The 18,896-nt window shown below is 40.3% G+C and overlaps 2 protein-coding genes across 3 annotated transcripts; one reads left to right on the top strand and one right to left on the bottom strand.

Annotated features, from left to right (window-relative positions):
* Positions 1-448: 448 nt before the first annotated feature.
* Positions 449-11,807, bottom strand: QDPR (quinoid dihydropteridine reductase). Of its 2 annotated transcripts, none has more exons than XM_067298199.1 (7): positions 11,590-11,807; positions 11,275-11,367; positions 9,960-10,056; positions 8,543-8,683; positions 6,016-6,124; positions 3,598-3,681; positions 449-1,294 (listed from the first exon to the last, which is right to left on the bottom strand). In XM_067298199.1, the coding sequence occupies exons 1-7, from the start codon at positions 11,743-11,745 to the stop codon at positions 1,234-1,236; spliced, it is 741 nt and encodes a 246-aa protein (XP_067154300.1). In that variant the 5' UTR covers positions 11,746-11,807; the 3' UTR covers positions 449-1,233. The 2 variants fall into 2 exon arrangements, with proteins under 2 accessions (XP_067154300.1, XP_067154299.1); XM_067298198.1 differs by having other exon boundaries at positions 449-1,317; positions 11,590-11,800.
* Positions 11,808-11,853: 46 nt separating this feature from the next.
* Positions 11,854-15,920, top strand: CLRN2 (clarin 2). The gene is made up of 3 exons (XM_013960040.2): positions 11,854-12,955; positions 14,752-14,931; positions 15,365-15,920. Exons 1-3 carry the CDS (start codon positions 12,703-12,705, stop codon positions 15,628-15,630), a joined length of 699 nt encoding a protein of 232 aa, XP_013815494.1. The 5' UTR covers positions 11,854-12,702; the 3' UTR covers positions 15,631-15,920.
* The last annotated feature ends 2,976 nt before the right edge of the window (positions 15,921-18,896 follow it).

The following is an 18,896-nucleotide window of genomic DNA, read 5'->3' as shown; positions in this document are numbered from 1 at the left end:
AGCAGCAAATTCACACCCAACACTACCCTGAAATTTTTTTAAAAAAGAAGTGAACATAGAGAATTTAATACAAGCTTTGCATATTCAGTTGTTTTCAAGACCTTCCAGAAAACTGACAAGACTGGTCTCCATCTGCGTCTATGCTCAGAAGCAGCAGAACTTTCATTCTGCAACCAAACCATAGTTCCACATGATATAGTGGGACCAAAGGAAACATTTACTCCAGCCAAAGTGTATGACTAGTAGCTCTTCCACATCTCTACCACAAAAACGTATAGTATTTTCCACAACACCATCAGAAGGAAATAAATACAAGATTATGAGAAGTCCTTTGTCTGCATTAAGCATAAGTCACAGAACTGATTGTTATTTTGAAAGTACTGAACAAATCTGATTAAAATGCTTTCTAAATATGTTTGGATTACAATGAAGCCGCTAGCCCAACACGTAAAACAATATATATTTATTTAGCACAAAAAACTCCAAGTTGAAACAGACACGTGTTTTTTGTTGTAGTTCTTTATGGCACTTTGCTTTTTCAAAAAGTAAAGAACCATCATGAGTAATACAAAGACATACCTAACCATCTGGCAAAACAACTGCGTTATACTACAACTGTAGACCTGACAGCAGTTTATAAACTGTAAGGCAAATCAGGAACTCCTTCTCAAGTGATTAATCCCTATACAGTTCCACTAACTCCAGTGGAATGTTCACATGAAAAAGTTTACAAGACTAGGACATTATATATGACTGCAATGACTCCTATAGTTACAGCCAACATAATACAGAGTGGTGTGGTTATATTCCAATGCAAAAAGAAGGACTGCCACGACATTCACAAAAAGTTGCCAAAAAGACTTATTGACAGAGAAAAGAATCTGACCATCATATATGTGATTACATGACATAATAAAGCACAATTCCCATTTCAGAGAAAAGAGGTAAGTCATTATATAATGCTCAGGATTAGGACATTAGGACTTTAAAGCCTGCAACTTTCATTTAGAGACAAATACTTGGTAAATAAATGCTGACAGCTAGCAACTGACAGCACGGAAATACTACTTGCAGTCTGGTTCCACAAGTGACATAGTTAATCACTGGATACAGAAAACCATCCAAAATAATACTAGCAGACATCTTCCATAGGTCAAGATTCTCAATCTCAGTCTCCTTTGCTGAAGCTTCACAATCTTAAGTGACTGACATCAAAGATGTGCTGCAACTAGTTCAGTCTTCCCTCCTGTAGTTATCACCTGGATTAGACTCCCCGAGTTTGGTCGGTTCTTTCCTGTTATCCAATCATAAAAAGCTCTGTTTCAAAATAAAGGGATGAGAAGGAGAAAGAAAAAAAAAGTAACTATTAGGTATACTGACAGGAGGCATAAAATGAAAGCCTACTGCTTTTCCTACTTCCTCCTACTGAGACTTCCATCCATGTCCCAAACTTGCAATGTGATAACTGGATTCAGACCTTTATTGCTAGATGGAGGCCTAAACAAATCAGGAGGGCTTTACAGCACACAGATAGCAGTTTCAGAGCACCTCAAAGAAAAATACCAAGAACTTAAAATGTCTAAGTGGTAGCTATTTAAGCCATCTTTATCATATACATCCAAAATGCAAATTTATGGCTAAAATAGAGTTTTTAAACATTTTAGGTTGAATAATTATTCTTTTTCCCATACCTTTGCTCTCTATTCACATTCTCTTTCTCCCCTACTGTTGCCTTTGAGCCTAGCCAAGTTTTCTCTTTCCATGTCATTCCTTCTTAACCCATTCTTCCTTATTTTTTCTCCTCATTCTTCCGCCTGTGCTCTGCCAACAGATATTAAATATTTAACTGTGAATGTGGTCTTGATAGAAGCACAGAAGGCCTAAGTCATCCTACGTAGCAGGCCAGAACATTCCTTAGGCCTAACCCATGCATTATGCACAATAGTATAAACCAGGAATCACAGAATAGTTGAAATGGGAAGGGACCTCTGGAGATCATCTGGTCCAACCCCCCTGCTTCAGCAGGGTCAGCTGGAGCAGGCTGCCCAGGACCATGCCCAGTCGGGTGTCAAGTATCTCCAAGGATGGAGACTCCACAACCTCTCTGGGCAACCCGTTCCAGTGTTCAACCACCCTCACAGTGAAGAAGTGTTTTCTTGTATTCAAGTGGAATTTCCTGTGTTTCAGTTTGTGCCCATCGCTTCTTGTCCTGTCAGTGGGGACCAAAGCACAGAATATTTTTCGGGGTCCATCAGCCCTTCCAATATGGCTTATATTACAACTGCCATTTTAAAAGGTCATGCAATCTGATATAATGGTTTCCAGAGCACAACAGACTTCAAAGTGTAAGTGTCATATTAGAAGAGAGATCCTGCATTCTTCCAAAGAGGAAGGAAATGATGTTACCAACTCTGACAGTATTAGTTTCTTCCAGCATTAGTGAGAATTTCAGTTTTCAAAGCTGGATTTTAAGCTCAGGGAATTAAAAACCAAGACACAAAAGAATGAACCTAACTCTCCCATAAAGAAAAGACACTTTAAAATTTTAAGTTACAAATAAATTTGTAAAACCACAACATCTGGCTGAGCAGTCTCTGGAGCACAAGAGGAACATTTTTTGAACATTTTTAGGTCAACTAAATTAAATTGATGGAGCCCTTTTAAAGAGCCACATCAAGCAGCTGCATAGGCTTCTCACAGCAAAAACCATTTCTCAGTCTGACATCCAACTTAAGAAAAGCCACAAAGCAAGGAAATCGGATGTCAAAACTCAGCTACTCTCATAACAATAGCAATAGGTAAATGCAAATTTAAAGGCTTTTAGAACTGATGCTGAAACTGAAAAGATAAACTTTATGTCCTTACACTATATGAGGGTAGATCCATTTTTGCTTTTCTCCAAAAAGAAGCAAAAACACTGTGTCCATGTTTTCCTCTTGACAGATCACCCTCAGCAGGATCATTCAAAGACCTGCTCTTCACCACATCACAGAAGGCAGTGTTATGCTTCACCTTCTCTACTTTTAACTGAGAGGAATTAGAAATAATAAGCCTTTAAGTCCAAGCTTGCTGTTAAATAAGCTGCAGCTCAAGTTTCAGCATTTTGCAACATCATTCAAGACAGACCTTTCTGGATATGGGAAAGAAATTCTGGACTAAATTTTTCTAAAGACGACAGAGCTGGAATTTTGCCATGTGAGAAGTGAATTAACATACTATAAACTGAAGAGCAAAGGAGGTAAATAAAACAAGAAAAACAAAAAGAAAAAACACATGCCTTTCTGCAGTTTACCTTTAAACCAGACTACTGATGTCTACATCTGCTGTCTGCAATTTCGTTTGTCTACAGGCTTTACAAGATCTTCTCCTTTATCGGAATAACTGGTATAGAGACGCTAAAATTGATGGAGTTGTTCTAATATTCACCAGTTAAGGAGCTTGTGCAATAAGTTTAACCTGATTTAACGGCACGCAGAATGAGCGGATGATGAGAAAAAAATACCCAAATCCAAGACAGCCATTTAGAAAGGACAGGCAAAAAGATGTAGCAGCAAAAGGGGCAGTGAGGAACTGCTTAGTCATCACACATATACTCACTCAGCAATGAATTCTAAGGACGTCCAGGAGCTGAAATCTGCGTCAGGCATCGATTTCCTGTTCGCTGGCGTATCCAAGGTAACCCTGTGATTGAGAAAGATAAACCTTTTATTTATACATCATGTTTCCAATGAAGTCACCTGCTTCTAGTCACTTCTGTAACACCTGCTTTACTTTTATACACATGGCATGGACTTCCCTTGCATCCTCTACACATTTAACAGTATATAACCATCACTTTCAGTGTATATCAAAGGTTCCCAGCCTATCACCTCTTAGCCGTCTAACCCACTGACAACATCCAGCCCTTTAGGGCGATTCACCCAGCCCACGCTCCCTTCCAGCCTCTCTTCCTAACAGCCTCTCAGATGCAGACAGAAAACAGCAGCAATATGCTTGTTCACATGTATCACAGAGCACATATGTGCTATACACAGGCTTTCAGACCAGCTGCAAAGGCAGAGATTAAGTGCACAAGTATAGGAAGTTTTCACTTTGTTAGTTTGACCTGGATGAAGGGACAGAGTGCACCCTCAGCAAGTTTGCTGACGATACAAAACTGGGAGGAATGGCCGATAAACCAGAGGGCTGTGCTGCCATTCAGAGAGACCTGGACAGGCTGGAGAGGTGGGCGGAGAGGAACCTCATGAAGTTCAACAAAGGCAAGTGCAGGGTCCTGCACCTAGGGAGGAATAACCCCATGCACCAGTACAGGCTGGAGGTTGACCTGCTGGAAAGCAGCTCTGCGGAGAAGGACCTGGGAGTGCTGGTGGACACCAAGTTAACCATGAGGCAGCAATGTGCCCTTGTGGCCAAGAAGGCCAATGGTATCCTGGGGTGCATCAGGAAGAGTGTTGCCAGCAGGTCGAGGGAGGTGATCCTGCCCCTCTACTCAGCCCTGCTGAGGCCACATCTGGAGTACTGTGTCCAGGTCTGGGCTCCCCAGTACAAGAGGGATGTGGCACTACTGGAGCAAGTCCAGCGAAGGGCTACAAAGATGATTAGGGGACTGGAGCATCTCTCTTATGAGGAAAGACTGAGAGAGCTGGGCCTGTTTAGCCTGGAGAAGAGAAGGCTGAGGTGGGATCTTATCAACGTGTACAAGTATCTTAAGGGAGGGTGTCGAGAGGATGGGGGCAGACTCTTTTCAGTGGTGCCGAGCGACAGGACGTGAGGCAACGGGCACAAACTGAAACACAGGCAGTTCTGTCTGAACATGAGGAAAAACTTCTTCACTGTGAGGGTGACAGAGCACTGGAACAGGTTGCCCAGAGAGGTTGTGGAGTCTCCTTCTCTGGAGATATTCAAGGCCTGCCTGGACGCAATCCTGTGCAACGTGCTCTAGGTGACCCTGCTTGAGCAGGGGGGTTGGACTAGATGATCTCCAGAGGTCCCTTCCAATCTCAACCATTCCGTGATTCTGTGAGTACATATTTATACTACATACAATGATACTAAAGAGCAAACTTCTCAGAACTGCCTCAGATCTGTTAAATCAGATGCTGTTGAAAATCCAAGGCGTAATCATTCCCTCAGAAGTCCACTCAAGAACAGAGTTTTGCATAAGCTCTGTGCAAGTCCAGAAGGCCAAAAGACCACTGATCATGGTATATGCATGTCAGTAAAACTCTGTAGAAGGTGTTAATTATTCAAACACTCTTAATGGTGTTCCTCTTTCACCTAAAGAAGTGTGTGTAAGAGTTCATGTAAGAGGAAAACGGGCAGTCAGAATTCAGGTACTGTTCTGAAACCCTTTTCAGAACTCTTCAGTCTTAAGTTTTGGGTGCTGTACTTGATATGGACCTGGCAAGAAAAATACTTAAATTCTCACAGTAGAATCACCAGATTTAGACACTGAGATCTACCAGCTTGCCTCAAAGCATCGAAAGGAAAACTGAGATGGGAAAAGACAAACTATACTTTCTTCTCATGGTCCTCAAAGTGACCTAATATTACTGATCAAGCAAACTGATGTACAACACTTTGCACAGAAGCATCTTCAGCCAAGTATAATCTAGCAAGTAATCCTTTGTTTTACTATTATCACACAGCTAAATCTGAATAGTTGTACTGAATAGCTCATCTCACTTCTACAGTTGTTTCTAGTCTGAAAATAGCATGTTAATACATGGTTATGGTTAAACTGGTTAAAAGTGAATCAAGTTTTAATCCTAACATCCAATACTGCTCTGCAAAGCAAAGAAAAAAAAAATTGTTTTTATCATTTTTAGGGTAACTTGCACATTATTGTGTTCATACACCCAAGACAGTTCCTTTCTCTGTCAAGTTGTAAGTAGGTCTAATAAGCTGTTTGTGCAGCGTGGATGGATCATCACAAAACATATCCAAGCGACTCTAGGTTACAGCAGTAATTAAATGAAACAACGCAGCAGCAGAGGTAACCATGCAACCACTTACGGTAAAACAGCAACTGCAGCAGAACCAGATGGCAAGCCGCTATTGGCACCAGCTAAACTCTGACAAAGCTGGTGCACTGCTCCTTTAGCCATGCCATAGCCAATCATCCCTAACAATTAAAAACAGGCAAATTAGAGCACAATAAAGGCAGCTCTCAATATCATCAGTAACATGATAAAAACTCATGTTATTTGATGAAAAGTAGGTGTAAGATCACTCACCACAGTCTGATGACAGAATCAGACTTTTAAAACATAGCAAGACATACATATTGAAAGGAAAAAAAAAAAGAAAAAGAAAAAAAGAGAAAGAAAACTTACTAGACAACCAGGAAATATCACAGTACTCACTTTACTTACTATTACAGAAATAAGAAGCTTACCAAGTTAAATATGTTTAACCGCTTCAAAGCATACTCAAGGACGGGACCGACAGGGCTAACCTTACAGAACTAATGCAGTAAGTGTGAAGAGGCTCATGAACTTTAATAAGGCAACCATCTGTTAGTTTTAAATATATGACTAAGATATTTGCCCATTTGGACCTAAACAGATACAGCTCATGCCTCATGAGAACTGTAATTCACCTGCTCAACACCCTAATTCTAACAGAGGCACTTTGGAGAAAAGTATAAGAAACCTCATGGTAGAAAATTACTAAATAATCTGCATGTAAAGCCAACTTTTTCCCAAGTACTATTGCTTACTAGCTAGCCAGTGTTTAGCAGCATAAGTGCCACAGAAATAAGAGCATAAAGGAACCATGGTAAACTGGCCAGATACAAGATCCAGATGGGCAGGGTGCTATAGGTCTGAGCTGTCTCAAGGTATATATCTGCCAAGCAGTCTCGACACAGATTGACCACGTAACCGTATTTTTTTTTCTACTATAACTAGATGCATTTCTATTCATCTATATAACTACACAAGCCCTTTTTAATGCTCCTGAAGAAATATTTTATAGCAAAAGGAAAAAGGTAATTTTGCTTTGTAGAAGTGTTTCCATTATAATCAAACATACTGTATAACATCCCTTTTTATTAGACAAAAGCACAGGCAGAGGTGGCTAACTTATTTTCTTGTTACTATAAAATTTTTGTATCTTTACAACGTTTCCACCTTATCTCTTCTCTTCAGTCTAAGTCGTCTTAAACCTTTTCATGCTTCTGCATTTCTTTGCCAGCATTGTCAGACTGCCTCTGTATCTATTATAGCATTTGCAGTTTTTTACAATTTGCATTAGGCGTGTCTTACTCGGTTGACATTTTTACACAGGAAGAGAAAAATCACAGGAACAGCAGACAAGAAAAAGATGATTCCTTCCATAATGGCTGGCGATAACAAGCCTAACAAGTCATTATTTGCAAAAGTTGAGTAACAATTCTTTCCCAATTTTTCCTGATGTTAATAAGTTCCATGTGTTTGCCTAAAGCACTATGGTGTTTTTAAAGAAAATCCAGACTTATTGAAACCAGCTAGTTCAAAACATGAAAGTAAATCACTTTGATTCCTGTGTTGTTGTCCCTGCTTCCCCAAAAAACACCCAAAAAAACATCAAGAGTTTGCTAGAGGTTCACGTTTTCATTTGTGTATGGTCAGTCAGTAGTACACAGTAAATTATTCATCTGCTTATTCTCATAAAATAAGCCTTTTATCTTCAGACTATGTCAGATGCAGCTGTAAACATGTCAGTATAGAAGATAAATCATTAACTAGAAAATACAGCATACTTTCCTGAACATAGTAGAAAGCTCTAAGAACTGAAAGGTTTTAGACACAGCTGTTATAAACAAATTTATGAATATTCCTATTTCATCAAAATATTGGCAAAGTCGCACTAATATAAAATATTGGAAGAGTATTCCTCTTAGAAACCTTCTCCTTCACTATTAATGCCTGTGGGTTTTTTTTTTTTTTTTTTAATTGCTCCCAGATTTCTTCCTCCAGTCAGAGCAACGCAAAAAGGAACGAGATGAAAAATCTGTATAAAGTTGGTACTGGAGCTAGTGGAGGGCAAAGCTGAAGGTCAACAAGCTTATCTATGTCTGAAGCAAAGGTGGACTGGAATCAGAACATGAACAGGATGAACATATTTAATAGAATCAGTCAAGTCATCACTTATGGAAAAATTGGGCAATTAAGGACTCTGCCCTTCACAAAAGCAAATAGAAGATTTAACCTCATCTAAGCACTGCACTTACAGCTTTCAGTGTGCTTCTATTCTTCCTTATTTTCCGAACATATTTCACTGTATCATATATTAGCCAACTACATTTCACCAATGCATATCAACTGGTATTCAAACACCGATTTTTTTTGTTTGTTTGTTTGCACTCTAGCTTCACTAGATTTGGTATTGCCATCTGTAAAATTGTACTTTACTTAAGGGTTTCAGCAGCAATTTTCCATTTGTATAGCAGGTCAAAAAATTGGGGGTTAAACTGTTGCTTTACAAACAAGAATGCTCATAGACTAACATGCAGCAACCACTGCTGATGTCCCAGCAGTTATGATGCATTGCATTTTACCTGGCGTTCCAGATAAAGCAGCTTGTGCTCCCATCAAAGTCAAGAGGCCTCCTTCTTTCAGATGTTTTGTGGCTAGGTGACTGGAAATAGTGGACGTCCAAACACTCTGTTTCCACATCAAATCACAATTTTTGTATAATGCTGATTAAGAAGAGAATTAGCAAAAGTAACTACAAGATAGAAGTCTTCTAACTCTAATTTCCTTCCTATCACACCAAGTTCAACACTACTACGAAAACATGCTTTCTACCATTTTCTACTTCTACTTCAGGTAAAATATCATTTCATGTATTTCATGTCTTCCTCTTCTTTGGGCTCTGAGTCCTTGCTCTACAGCATATATTTTTGGTAATTACCCGCCTTCTCACTACCAGAAATTAAAAAAACGACAACAACAGTAAATTCAAATGAAAGCAGAATTTGAACAGTCATTTGTCTGAGTGCCAAACACTGTTTTTTATTATCAATATTCACCGGGGAAAGAGGAAAAGCAATGCTTAGGCATGTCAAAGGTTTTAGCGTACAGTAGGAAGATTTCCTTAACAAAATATGGAATAAGCACAAGTATCTACCTCAATAACATAAAGCAGACAAGCTGACCACCTGATCCCAAGATATCCTGCTATCCTACCAATAACATTACTATAAATTACTGTTATGATAAATTACTTTATTCAAAATAGCGTGCATATGAATAACAATCCACTATAATGCAATTACACAAACATATTCACTGCTGTGTGTCTGTCTTCCCATTGTCTCTCTTTAAAAAGAAATCTATGCCTGGAATGTCTGAATTGGGAAGGGGGAGGAAAAGGATACATTTTATTGGATTTACTCTAGATGGAAAGCAAGACTATGTTTATGTGTCTCTTCATTAGCGGTAAGGTATAAAATTCCATTCTGAATATTATGCATTTAAAAGCTTTACTAAACTTAGAACTTTTTTTCCTAACACAATCTCAGGTCATTACACAGCTCCTGTCAATACTGTGTTGTGCAGTAACAGCTCACAGAACTGCAGGATGCAACTGAGGCCTTATGGATAAAGCAGTGAATTAGGAAACAGAACGTCAGTGTTCTACCCAGCCCCTGTCTTACATAACTTGCCTGTCATAGAAAACCTTTGCAAAAGTTAGTTCACAGACAATAAACTCCTTTACAAAATGCTTCAAGACCTACTGATGAAAAATGGGGCATCAAAAAGTATTACTGGGAATGCCAAGCACTCTGCAAATTTAACAAACTGTTGTAATTCTCAGAAGCGCTAAGCTGCGTTGTGATTGAGCTGCTTTGTACTATTAGGCTCATGTCCTCTTCTGTGCTCAGAAAGAAAGATCTTTATTGCCATGATTCTTAAGGATTCCTCTCAGATTTCATTCATGTGTTCACTAGCATGCATGTGCCAAAGGCTTACATTTAGCTTTGGCGCTGCCTCCAGCCCATCCTCCTGCTACACACAAGATCGCATCCACCTTTTCTTCACCAAGGAGTTTTCCAATCTCTGCTGTCACCTTCAACATAAAGAACAAAAACATTCTGAAAATACTGGACTGATAAAGGATTAAATAACAAGGCTGCTTTTAAGGATTGTTTTTTTTTTCTTCCATTTACACAGTTGAGTTAACACAACACATAGCAATTTAAACAGATGCAGAAAATTAACATTTTTTTATCTACCAATCCAAAACAAAACCATAATGTTGAAAAATAACTACAGCTGAATATCTGAGTGTGTGATGTCAGTGGAAATAACTGATTTGAACAGGACTGAAAAATCTGACTCTTACTATGTCATAAACAAAAAAATTTACTTGTGACTTACTTTTTGACAGGTTCTTCTCTGGGTACTGTGCTATTTAAGAGCACGCAAAATGAAACTCCAGGTCTGACCAGAACTATTTCTATGACATTTTTGATGATGGTACAAGAACATAACAACTAAAGAATAGCCTCCTTATTGATGACGCTTCTATCCAGACAGCAACAATTAGTGATTAAGTCACACAGACATTCAGTATCTTTTCCCTGTTCCAAATATGAGACTTCACAGTTGGTAATGAATTTTGTCTGTCACAGTAAAAAAGCAAACAATCCATCTCTCTTAAAGGAAAAAAAAAGTCCATTGGCTTTCATAAAGGTTCAACAATGAAAAATACATTGGAAACATTCTAGATTACACTTCAAAAGCCTGAAGAGCTGTGTGGACACAAACTGAATCAGTAGCCAAAACATTTACTTTATCAATAAGAGGAACAAGTTCAAAGTTAAATAAAAATGATTTCAACTGCTGAAAATAAAGCAAAACAATATTCAGGCCTTGGTTTTGCCACATTTACCGTTGTGGAAAACATTTCCTAGGAATCCCACGAGGGTCTGCAGTGCTTGGAGAATACTACACACAACAGATTTAAGTGTTAGGACACCAAAAAGAAGCGTTGCGGTTTACGACGTCCTAATTCATCCCGACTACAGGAATGCGGCTCAGCCCACAGAACTCTTCAGGTAACAAGAAGAGACATAACCGAGAACTGCGCTTTCATTTCAGCATTCATATTTTAAAGCGGCAGGTAACGTCCAGGCTCCCAGGCAAACCCCGCGCCAGCCCCGGCCTCCCGCGGGCCGGGACGCGGCGACTCCCCCCGCAGCGACGAGTGGCGGCGGGAAGCGGCGCCCCAGCGCCCTCCCTCCCCGCGCGGGCGCCCAACGGCCGCGCCGCGCCGCGCACCCACCTGCTCCGCCTGCTCGGGGAAGGAGTCCGTCGGCCGCACCACCACGTTGGCGCTGGCGTCCTCGTTGGCGGCCAGGTCGATGCTGGCCACCCACTAAGGCGGCGAGAGAAGGGCGCGTCAGCCGGCCCGCACGGAGGCGCCGCTCCCCCGCGGCGCGGCGCGGGCCGCTCTCGGCAGATCGCTGCCGCCGCACTCCGGCCCCTCACCCCGGGGTTACCCGCCCTCGCCACGGCTCCGCCGAGGGGCGCCCCGCTGCCCCCGCCGCCCGCCACGCCGCCGCCCGGCCCCGCAACAGCCCGCCGCCTCTGCGGTTACCCAGTTCCGCGACTTGAAGTACTGCACGCACTGCGACCCCAGGGCGCCTCTGCCCCCGTACACCAGCACCCTGCCCGCCGCCGCCGCCATGCTCGCTCGCTGCCCGCCGGTCCCGGTCCCGCTCCGCTCCGCCCCGCCCCGCCCTCGCCAGCGCATGCGCCCTGCCGGCGCCCCGGCTTGGCCGTTACGGCGAGGGCGGGCCCGGCGGCCGCCGCCGGCCGGTAACGGCGGCAGCGGGGCGCCGCCGCGGAGCGCTGTGTTACCGGCCTCGGCGCTGCTGCGCGGATTAACAAATTAGCGGCCGCAGAGGTGTCTGCGGCCTTGAGCAGCGGCAGCAGCTATAGATGCGCAGTTGCCGCCGGCTCCCTTAGTGCTATGCGGCGGCGCTGCCAGCTCGGTTGCTCCGAGCATCTCGGCCCCGCCGCAGGGCGCGGGCCAGGCCCGAGCTTCCCCGGGCGCGGAGCTGGTGCTGTCTGGGGATTCACGTCGGAAAACGTCATTTGCGTGCCTCAATTAACAGGCTTAGCGAGCGCACCGACATCTCGCGGCGGTTTATGAACGGTTTTAGCAGCTCTGACAGCAGTGGTATTTAGAGAGACGGGGCGGAGGAAGCACCAAGGGAAAGTAACCCGATACAGCTGAGGTGTCCGCACAGTTCTGAGGCCAAATTATTATTTTTTTTAATGCCTTGTCCCTTATACACAACAGTTATGACAGCTTTTTAGCAATTAAAAAAAATATATGGATTCTGCTCCTAGTTTTCTTCCCATGTGGTTGTGGTAAAGAACTTGATGTCATTTGAGCAGGACAATTAAACTTCTGATGAAACATTAGTCATGCAATAGCTATAGGATTACTTCCTTCAGAAACAAGCACCACCACGCTACAGCGTGACAAAGCTGTTAGCTGCAACCATTTCAAGATGTCGCAGCAAAATATATTTTTGGACTTGATTTTTACCTGTTCATTTTAATTTCTGGAGCTTCAAAATACAATGAGGTGTATTTTGAAATACTTACTATTCATTTGCGGATTTTTGAGCATCAGAAAAAATGGGAAACATACCTAATTACTGCGGAGAGGCCTTGGAGATGATTCCTTGAAACCACTAGGATGCCTGGCTGTTTTAAAAAGACTTTATTTGCCCTGGCTTCTATAGTAAGTTTTGCGTCGTTTATCTTGACTGTTGTTGCAATGGGGACCCCAAAGTGGATGACTGGAAAGATCCTTTGCAAAACAGGAGTCGATTTAGTCAATGCCACAGATCCAGAACTGGTCAAGTTCATTGGAGAAATTCACTATGGACTCTTTCAGGGCGGCAAAATCCGCCAGTGTGGGTTGGGTGGGCGTCCTTCCAAATTCACAAGTAAGTACAATTTTGGTTGCATCTTTAATCTAATGTCTAGCTCAACTTTAAAGGCACCCTATTCTTTTTGTTTACAGAACGTGTAGAATGCAAATCATTATTATTAAATTTATATTTGTGGCCCACTTGTGGTCTTGGGATCTGAGTGTGAATGTAAAATCTACATCTTTTCAGGCTAGATTTTGTTTTGCTTATGTTCTCAGATGCAGTCCTGGAATCAAGATAAAAAAATCCCTAGGGCTAGACAGAGGTTTTCCTTTTAGTCTTTTGGATGGAGTGGAGCTCACTGTATCTATCTCAGACAGAGCTATAGAAAGAAGTATGACTTGGAGATGCCCCCATAAGTCATGGTTTCCCCTTACCTGAATCCTTCCCATGCCAAGTGTTCTCTGCAATATCTCTGTCGTTGCCTTCTCTGTTAAACTCCTCCCTCTTTTTTTTCCCCCTAAGAACTAGAGATTTATTCAGCTGATCTCATTTATGTATTTCTCCAGCTGTCCTAACATCTCAAAAGTACTCAGATGTTGATCTGTACTTTGGATGACTTTGAGTTTTCATATATCCTGTGCTGTACTGCAAATAATATTTTGCACTGAAGATCTGTAGTTTGGTGGGGCGATCCACGGAAACTTAAACCACTGTAGGTTAAGTCTCACCCTCTCCCTGACCCACAGCTATGCTGCCTTGCCCCATCCTTTGCAGCAGCGCTGGAATGTAGCTGCGTGTTAAAGTAGTTCAGGAAGCTAAGCTGGCTGAAAAAATTACCCACAGAAAATCAATTAGTTTCCCACAGGTTCATCTCTCTATCCTGGCTCACTGCTATCCCAGAATGAGTTACTCAAAAGGTAGCGTCTTGAATTTCTGCATGAAGTTTGTACAGTATGAAGCTTCCTGAATAATCTGCTAGAACTCAGATCTGTTTATTTGTTTATAATATGATGTATCTTCTTTTTAGTAATATAATTAGGCAGTTGGGCCTTCAAAACATTTTTGAGTGTGCAAGGCTTAACTTCCTGATCACTCTTCTTGATCAGCTTATGTCTTTCCTGTCAGCATGTCAGCTCCAATTCCTACTCATGTTTCCTCCGGTTTTGTTACTAAAGAGCTGCAGGATAAACTGAATGCTCAGGTGCTCCCCAGCTCCCTGCTGCTGGCTGATTTGGCCCTCCAACTAAGGAACTCTGGCTATGAAAACAAAAACAGATTAAGAAAGTCGCCATTCATAGGGGCAGGCAAGCAACAGGCTGCTGAGAAGGAGCTCGTGTACACCAGAATACGTGAATATAGCGCCTCACAGAACCTAAAGCCAGCCCTGCCCACGGGACTTTGCAAGCTTCAGACAAATGTAACTAAAACACTCAGATGACCAGAAGAGCACTGAAGGGGCACAAACACTGGATGAGAAGCCAAGAAGGGAACTTGAAAGTGGAAACCTGTGGGATTAGGAAATATGAATATGAATACACAGTAGATCGCACTGGAGCCAGAAATAAAGAAAGGAAGAGCGAGAAAGAAGAATCACATGAGAAAATAAGAACAGAAGGGAGCGAACCTTTACTCCTCGCTCCCAGGTCCTGTGCGAAGGATTGTTCCTGTGGCAGAACATCTTTGCTTTTTTGATGTAGTGACAAATAAATTAAAGCCTCGTGAACTAAGATGTGTGTAACTAACTGAATTGATTGCATCTGTAAAAACTCATTTGAGGATAGTTTGAGCTTGTAGCATGAGTACAGTGTGATGTTTTACTGTTGTCAAGAAAAATTACATGCTGAATAAATTATTCTTTTTCTTGCCAGTTTTCCCACATATGGTGAAAAAGCTGAATACAGGCCTGCATGTGATGATTATAATGTTCCTTTGTGTGGCCCTTTTCTTTTCTCTGGTCAGTTTTGGATTCTGCATTCTTAACGCAATCAAAGTTCCCTACCGGGCTATTAAAGGTCCAGCAGGAGTATGTCTTTGGAATTTCCTTGCAGGTAAAATCATTTACAAATATTTTTCCACCAGTCACATGAATATACAATTTTAAAAGTAAAACTTTCTTCTCTTGCCTTATGATGTATCTCCTTGACTTAAAAACTTATAAATAAAATGAAGTTAGCGGTGAATTCTCATTTATCAAAACAGAACTGTCAGATGGTGTTTCAGTCGCCTGTCTAGTCAACATTTTACAGGAGCTGCAATGCCAGTCTTTAGCCTCCATATCACTATAAAAGGACTTTATTTAAGCACTGCTATAATGTTTAGTCATATAATGAAGACTAAGCATTTTGAAGGTGTTTAAGCCATGCCTTAAGTCTATCCCTATTCTGTATAATCCTTATGTATTTAATAAGCTTTTCTGAAGCACAACCAAAATGTCTGGCTTGTTTTGACAACAATAGTGAATACTTTCTCATTTTATTGCAGGTGGATTTATAGTACTTGCAGTCACCAGCTTTATGGCTGCTGTAAAACTTCATCACCTCACAGAAAGAATTGCCAATTTTCGGGAAAATGTCTTTCAGTTTGTAATCTTAGAAGAACAGTTTGAAGACTGTTTTTGGCTTTGTGTGGCAAGTGCCACAGCACACGCAGTAAATTTGTTGCTAATGGCCGTAAGTGGGATTAATTTCCCTAAAATTAAGACTAAAACAGAAGAAGCAAATGTTGCACCAGAAGATATCATGTACTAATAAATCTACACAAAAGTACTTTGATGAAGTGAACTGTCACAATAGAAACAGCTCCTTAGCTCTTCAGCTTTTGATTTGGATGGACAATTTTGGTGCAATCATCAGTACAGATGCCACTTGCAAAAATCTTCAGTATTTTTTAAGTTCAGTCTACAGTACCAGCAATTAATGTTGAGTGTGGGAAAAAGAAATGCTAGAAATATCATTGTTTTCAAAACTGACCAATATATGCAGTGAATATATGCTATCCACTGTAGTTTTTACAAAATTTGCATCTGAGATATTTTAGAAAACTGTGGTGAAATATCTTTTTTGTTTAAAATAAATATATGTATCATAAATCTTTGATAATATAGCATTATTTGAAAACAGAAAGAATGGACATTTGCCAATTACTTTCTCAAAATTAGCTGCAAAATTTGAGAGGACTACATAAGATATGGCTGATGATGTGCCACAGCACTGGAAAAGAGAACTTCAGTATCTGTGAAGCTAAAGTTTAGGAGAAACACAGGGATAAGTATGTGTGAAATGGTGTTAAAACAGAAATTATCAAACCCCAGAAGGTAAAGAAGTGAGAAAAGTGAAGTTTATAGGATGCTAGTAGATGAAAAAATGATTACCTGCAAGATGAAGGTTTCATTGCAGCCTCTGAAAGGAAAGGAAACAATCTAAGTAATAGTGCTTTCAGGTGACCTGAAAAATAATATTATGACAGATTAATGGTGTTCAGACCTCTGCCAAATCTTGTTTCTATCTGAAATCAAGTAAAAATAATGTAGGATGGAACAGTACTAAAATGAAAACAAAATTTAAAATGGTTAAATGGATGGAAAAGTTGCTTTTTTATGAAGTATCAGAATTCTCACAAGCATTCAACCAATTTTCAGGTCACAAGTAATGAATATTTCAGTGAAAAGAATATGCAATTAAACATGTCATTTTTAGAATATAACTACCATAGTGAACACATACCAACTTTTTAGTTACAGAAATTGCAGATAATGGAAGAATTTCTTTAAATCAATGAAAGAAGTTATCATCTAAATTAATGATAAAAAATTATTTTGCAGTCAATTACTCATAGTCAAACCACCAGGTTTTGTAACTCTATTGTTGTGAAAAGCTCTTTGAAGAAATAATAACATCTTTTCGGAAAGAGATCTGAAGTGTTAAAAGAACATGTCAAGATATATAAAAATTCCTTCATTTTTATTTGAAAATATCTCTTCACAAAAGTAGTATTATAAAGGCCTAGTATTTTCAGAAGTGCCTATAACCATATTTTATGTATCCAAATAACTAGTTTTATCATTGAAATGTGCGGAACACTCAGTAAAGAAAGTTACTTGAGTAAGCAGATATTCAGCATGTTTGAAGGCCACTTATTTAGATAACTACATAAGGACTTATACCTCACCTTAAGCCTCTGAGTTTAACAACTTTTGCCCAAATATTTATTTTTCTGGCTCTCTTCACATTGTTTTTATTTAGAGACCAATGAAAACCAATGTTTTATGGAGTAAATTCTACTTCCGTTCAGTATTCTTATAAAATCAGTTTTATTGTTGAAAAATTCTACTTAAAGTACTCCTAATTTACAAAGCAGACCCAAACCATAGCATTCACTAAACAACCAGGTTACATAACTTGGACAAATGCATTACTGAACACCCTTCTCCAGCAGTGTATGTTCATGCTCTGTGTGAGGAAAGAAATGAAAATGATGCATCACATGTTCAGCAAGACCAGCACATGTTTGGCAGTCAGCGGCCTAATTTCAGAGGAAATGTTATCAGCCAAAGACAAGCTACAGCTATAATAAGGAACCTCTGTTACCATAGCCTACACCTCTCCCATTTTGGCCCTAGAAGGTTAGCAGGATTACGAGAGGAACAGAAATTTGTTGAGGCTGCTTTTGCAACAGGTACTAATAGTCTGTCTTCTTCAGAAGCACTAAAATAAATAACAAAATCCCAGTAAGATTTAAAAGGCAGTTGGGATGTTTTGATGGGTCTGGAGCACTGTTACAATTTTAGCATGAAGGGGACTCAGTAAGGCAGCAAAACCAATTCCTAACTCATACCACCCACTTAATTGTTTATTTAACTTTACTGGTGTTTTTACTCAGTCTCTACCCTGGGCCAGGAAGATGATGTGATACCCAGTATGTGGGTAGCTGGCAGACCAACCCAGTATATGAAGGCGCCCAATATCTTACAGCACAGCACTGTCCACAGATCTGCCCATGCTGATGTCCTCTGTGATGCCACCACCTTCGCCTTCCAGCAAATTCTAAGTGGCTCTGAAATACAAGGCCTTAAACTGCAATGTAATTACACAAATAGTTCAATATAAAATGAAATACTTGTCATTTGTAATTGTTCTATGAACATGTAACTTGGTAAAGAAAAAATTATATTGTAACACATAATTTATCCATTACTAAATATAACTCTCTTTAGGAAGTGAAAAGAAAGTAGACTTAGAGATCCTTCATGTAGAGAGATAGCTTCAGAAAGTCTTTTCAGTGGTAGTATTTGCATGTATGCACATTTTTTATACTGCTGACAAACTGCGTAATCCCCCCAAAACTAATTATTAAGTAACAGCAGTGGGACTACTCACTTGTCAGGTAAGGACAAGATTAAAGATTTGTTGGACTGGATTCCTAGACAGGTCACAGTAGCTCTAAAATACAATTAGAGTAAATAAAGAGGGACAACTCAGCTGATCTGCTTTTTGATCTGTGCGTTGAACTTTGTCAACGATGAAGCATACTCTGCAGTAATGGTCCAATGGTTTCTCACAGCAGATATATGAGCATTTCTGGATATTACGGTAGGATATTGTAACATCATTAGTTGAACAACCAAATAACATTATCATCCAATGATTATTTTGTGACATGTGAGAAAATATCTTCACTTTAGAGTGAACAGGAGTATTATCATGTATGAAGTAAACTGAACAAAACAGATATAAGGCTGAAGTAACTGTTCAGGTGCACAGGTTGTCTCAGTCAAGCACTGTTAAGACACACTGATGGGACAGTGTATAGAACATTTATTCTTTTGTTGCCTGGAAAAATAAGGTTAAATTCAATTACCCATAGTTAATGATGTACAATTACAAATCGACACCTTAAGACTAACAATGGATAACAACCTACCACTTAGACCACTTCAACTTTCCATTTTACATCATAAAATACTTGGAGAAATACTGTGGAATTTGATATAAAGGGTGATCTACTTTATTTACAT

The sequence above is a fragment of the Apteryx mantelli genome, chromosome 5 (genome assembly GCF_036417845.1).
Source record: "Apteryx mantelli isolate bAptMan1 chromosome 5, bAptMan1.hap1, whole genome shotgun sequence".
Lineage (NCBI taxonomy): Eukaryota > Metazoa > Chordata > Aves > Apterygiformes > Apterygidae > Apteryx > Apteryx mantelli.
This window is presented reverse-complemented; position numbering and strand designations above follow the sequence as displayed.

What these genes read in the sequence shown, in the direction of transcription:
- QDPR (XM_067298198.1), bottom strand. Translation starts at nt 11,745, where the DNA reads ATGCGCTGGCGAGGGCGGGGCGGGGCGGAGCGGAGCGGGACCGGGACC. An exon ending in TGCTTTATCTGGAACGCCAG is followed by an intron (nt 6,125 to 8,542) that starts GTAAAATGCAAT and finishes TTTAATTGTTAG; the next exon opens with GGATGATTGGCTATGGCATG. An exon ending in GCTGCAGTTGCTGTTTTACC is followed by an intron (nt 3,682 to 6,015) that starts GTAAGTGGTTGC and finishes TCTCAATCACAG; the next exon opens with GGTTACCTTGGATACGCCAG.
- CLRN2 (XM_013960040.2), top strand. Translation starts at nt 12,703, where the DNA reads ATGCCTGGCTGTTTTAAAAAGACTTTATTTGCCCTGGCTTCTATAGTA. An exon ending in GCGTCCTTCCAAATTCACAA is followed by an intron (nt 12,956 to 14,751) that starts GTAAGTACAATT and finishes TTTTCTTGCCAG; the next exon opens with TTTTCCCACATATGGTGAAA. An exon ending in TCTTTGGAATTTCCTTGCAG is followed by an intron (nt 14,932 to 15,364) that starts GTAAAATCATTT and finishes ATTTTATTGCAG; the next exon opens with GTGGATTTATAGTACTTGCA.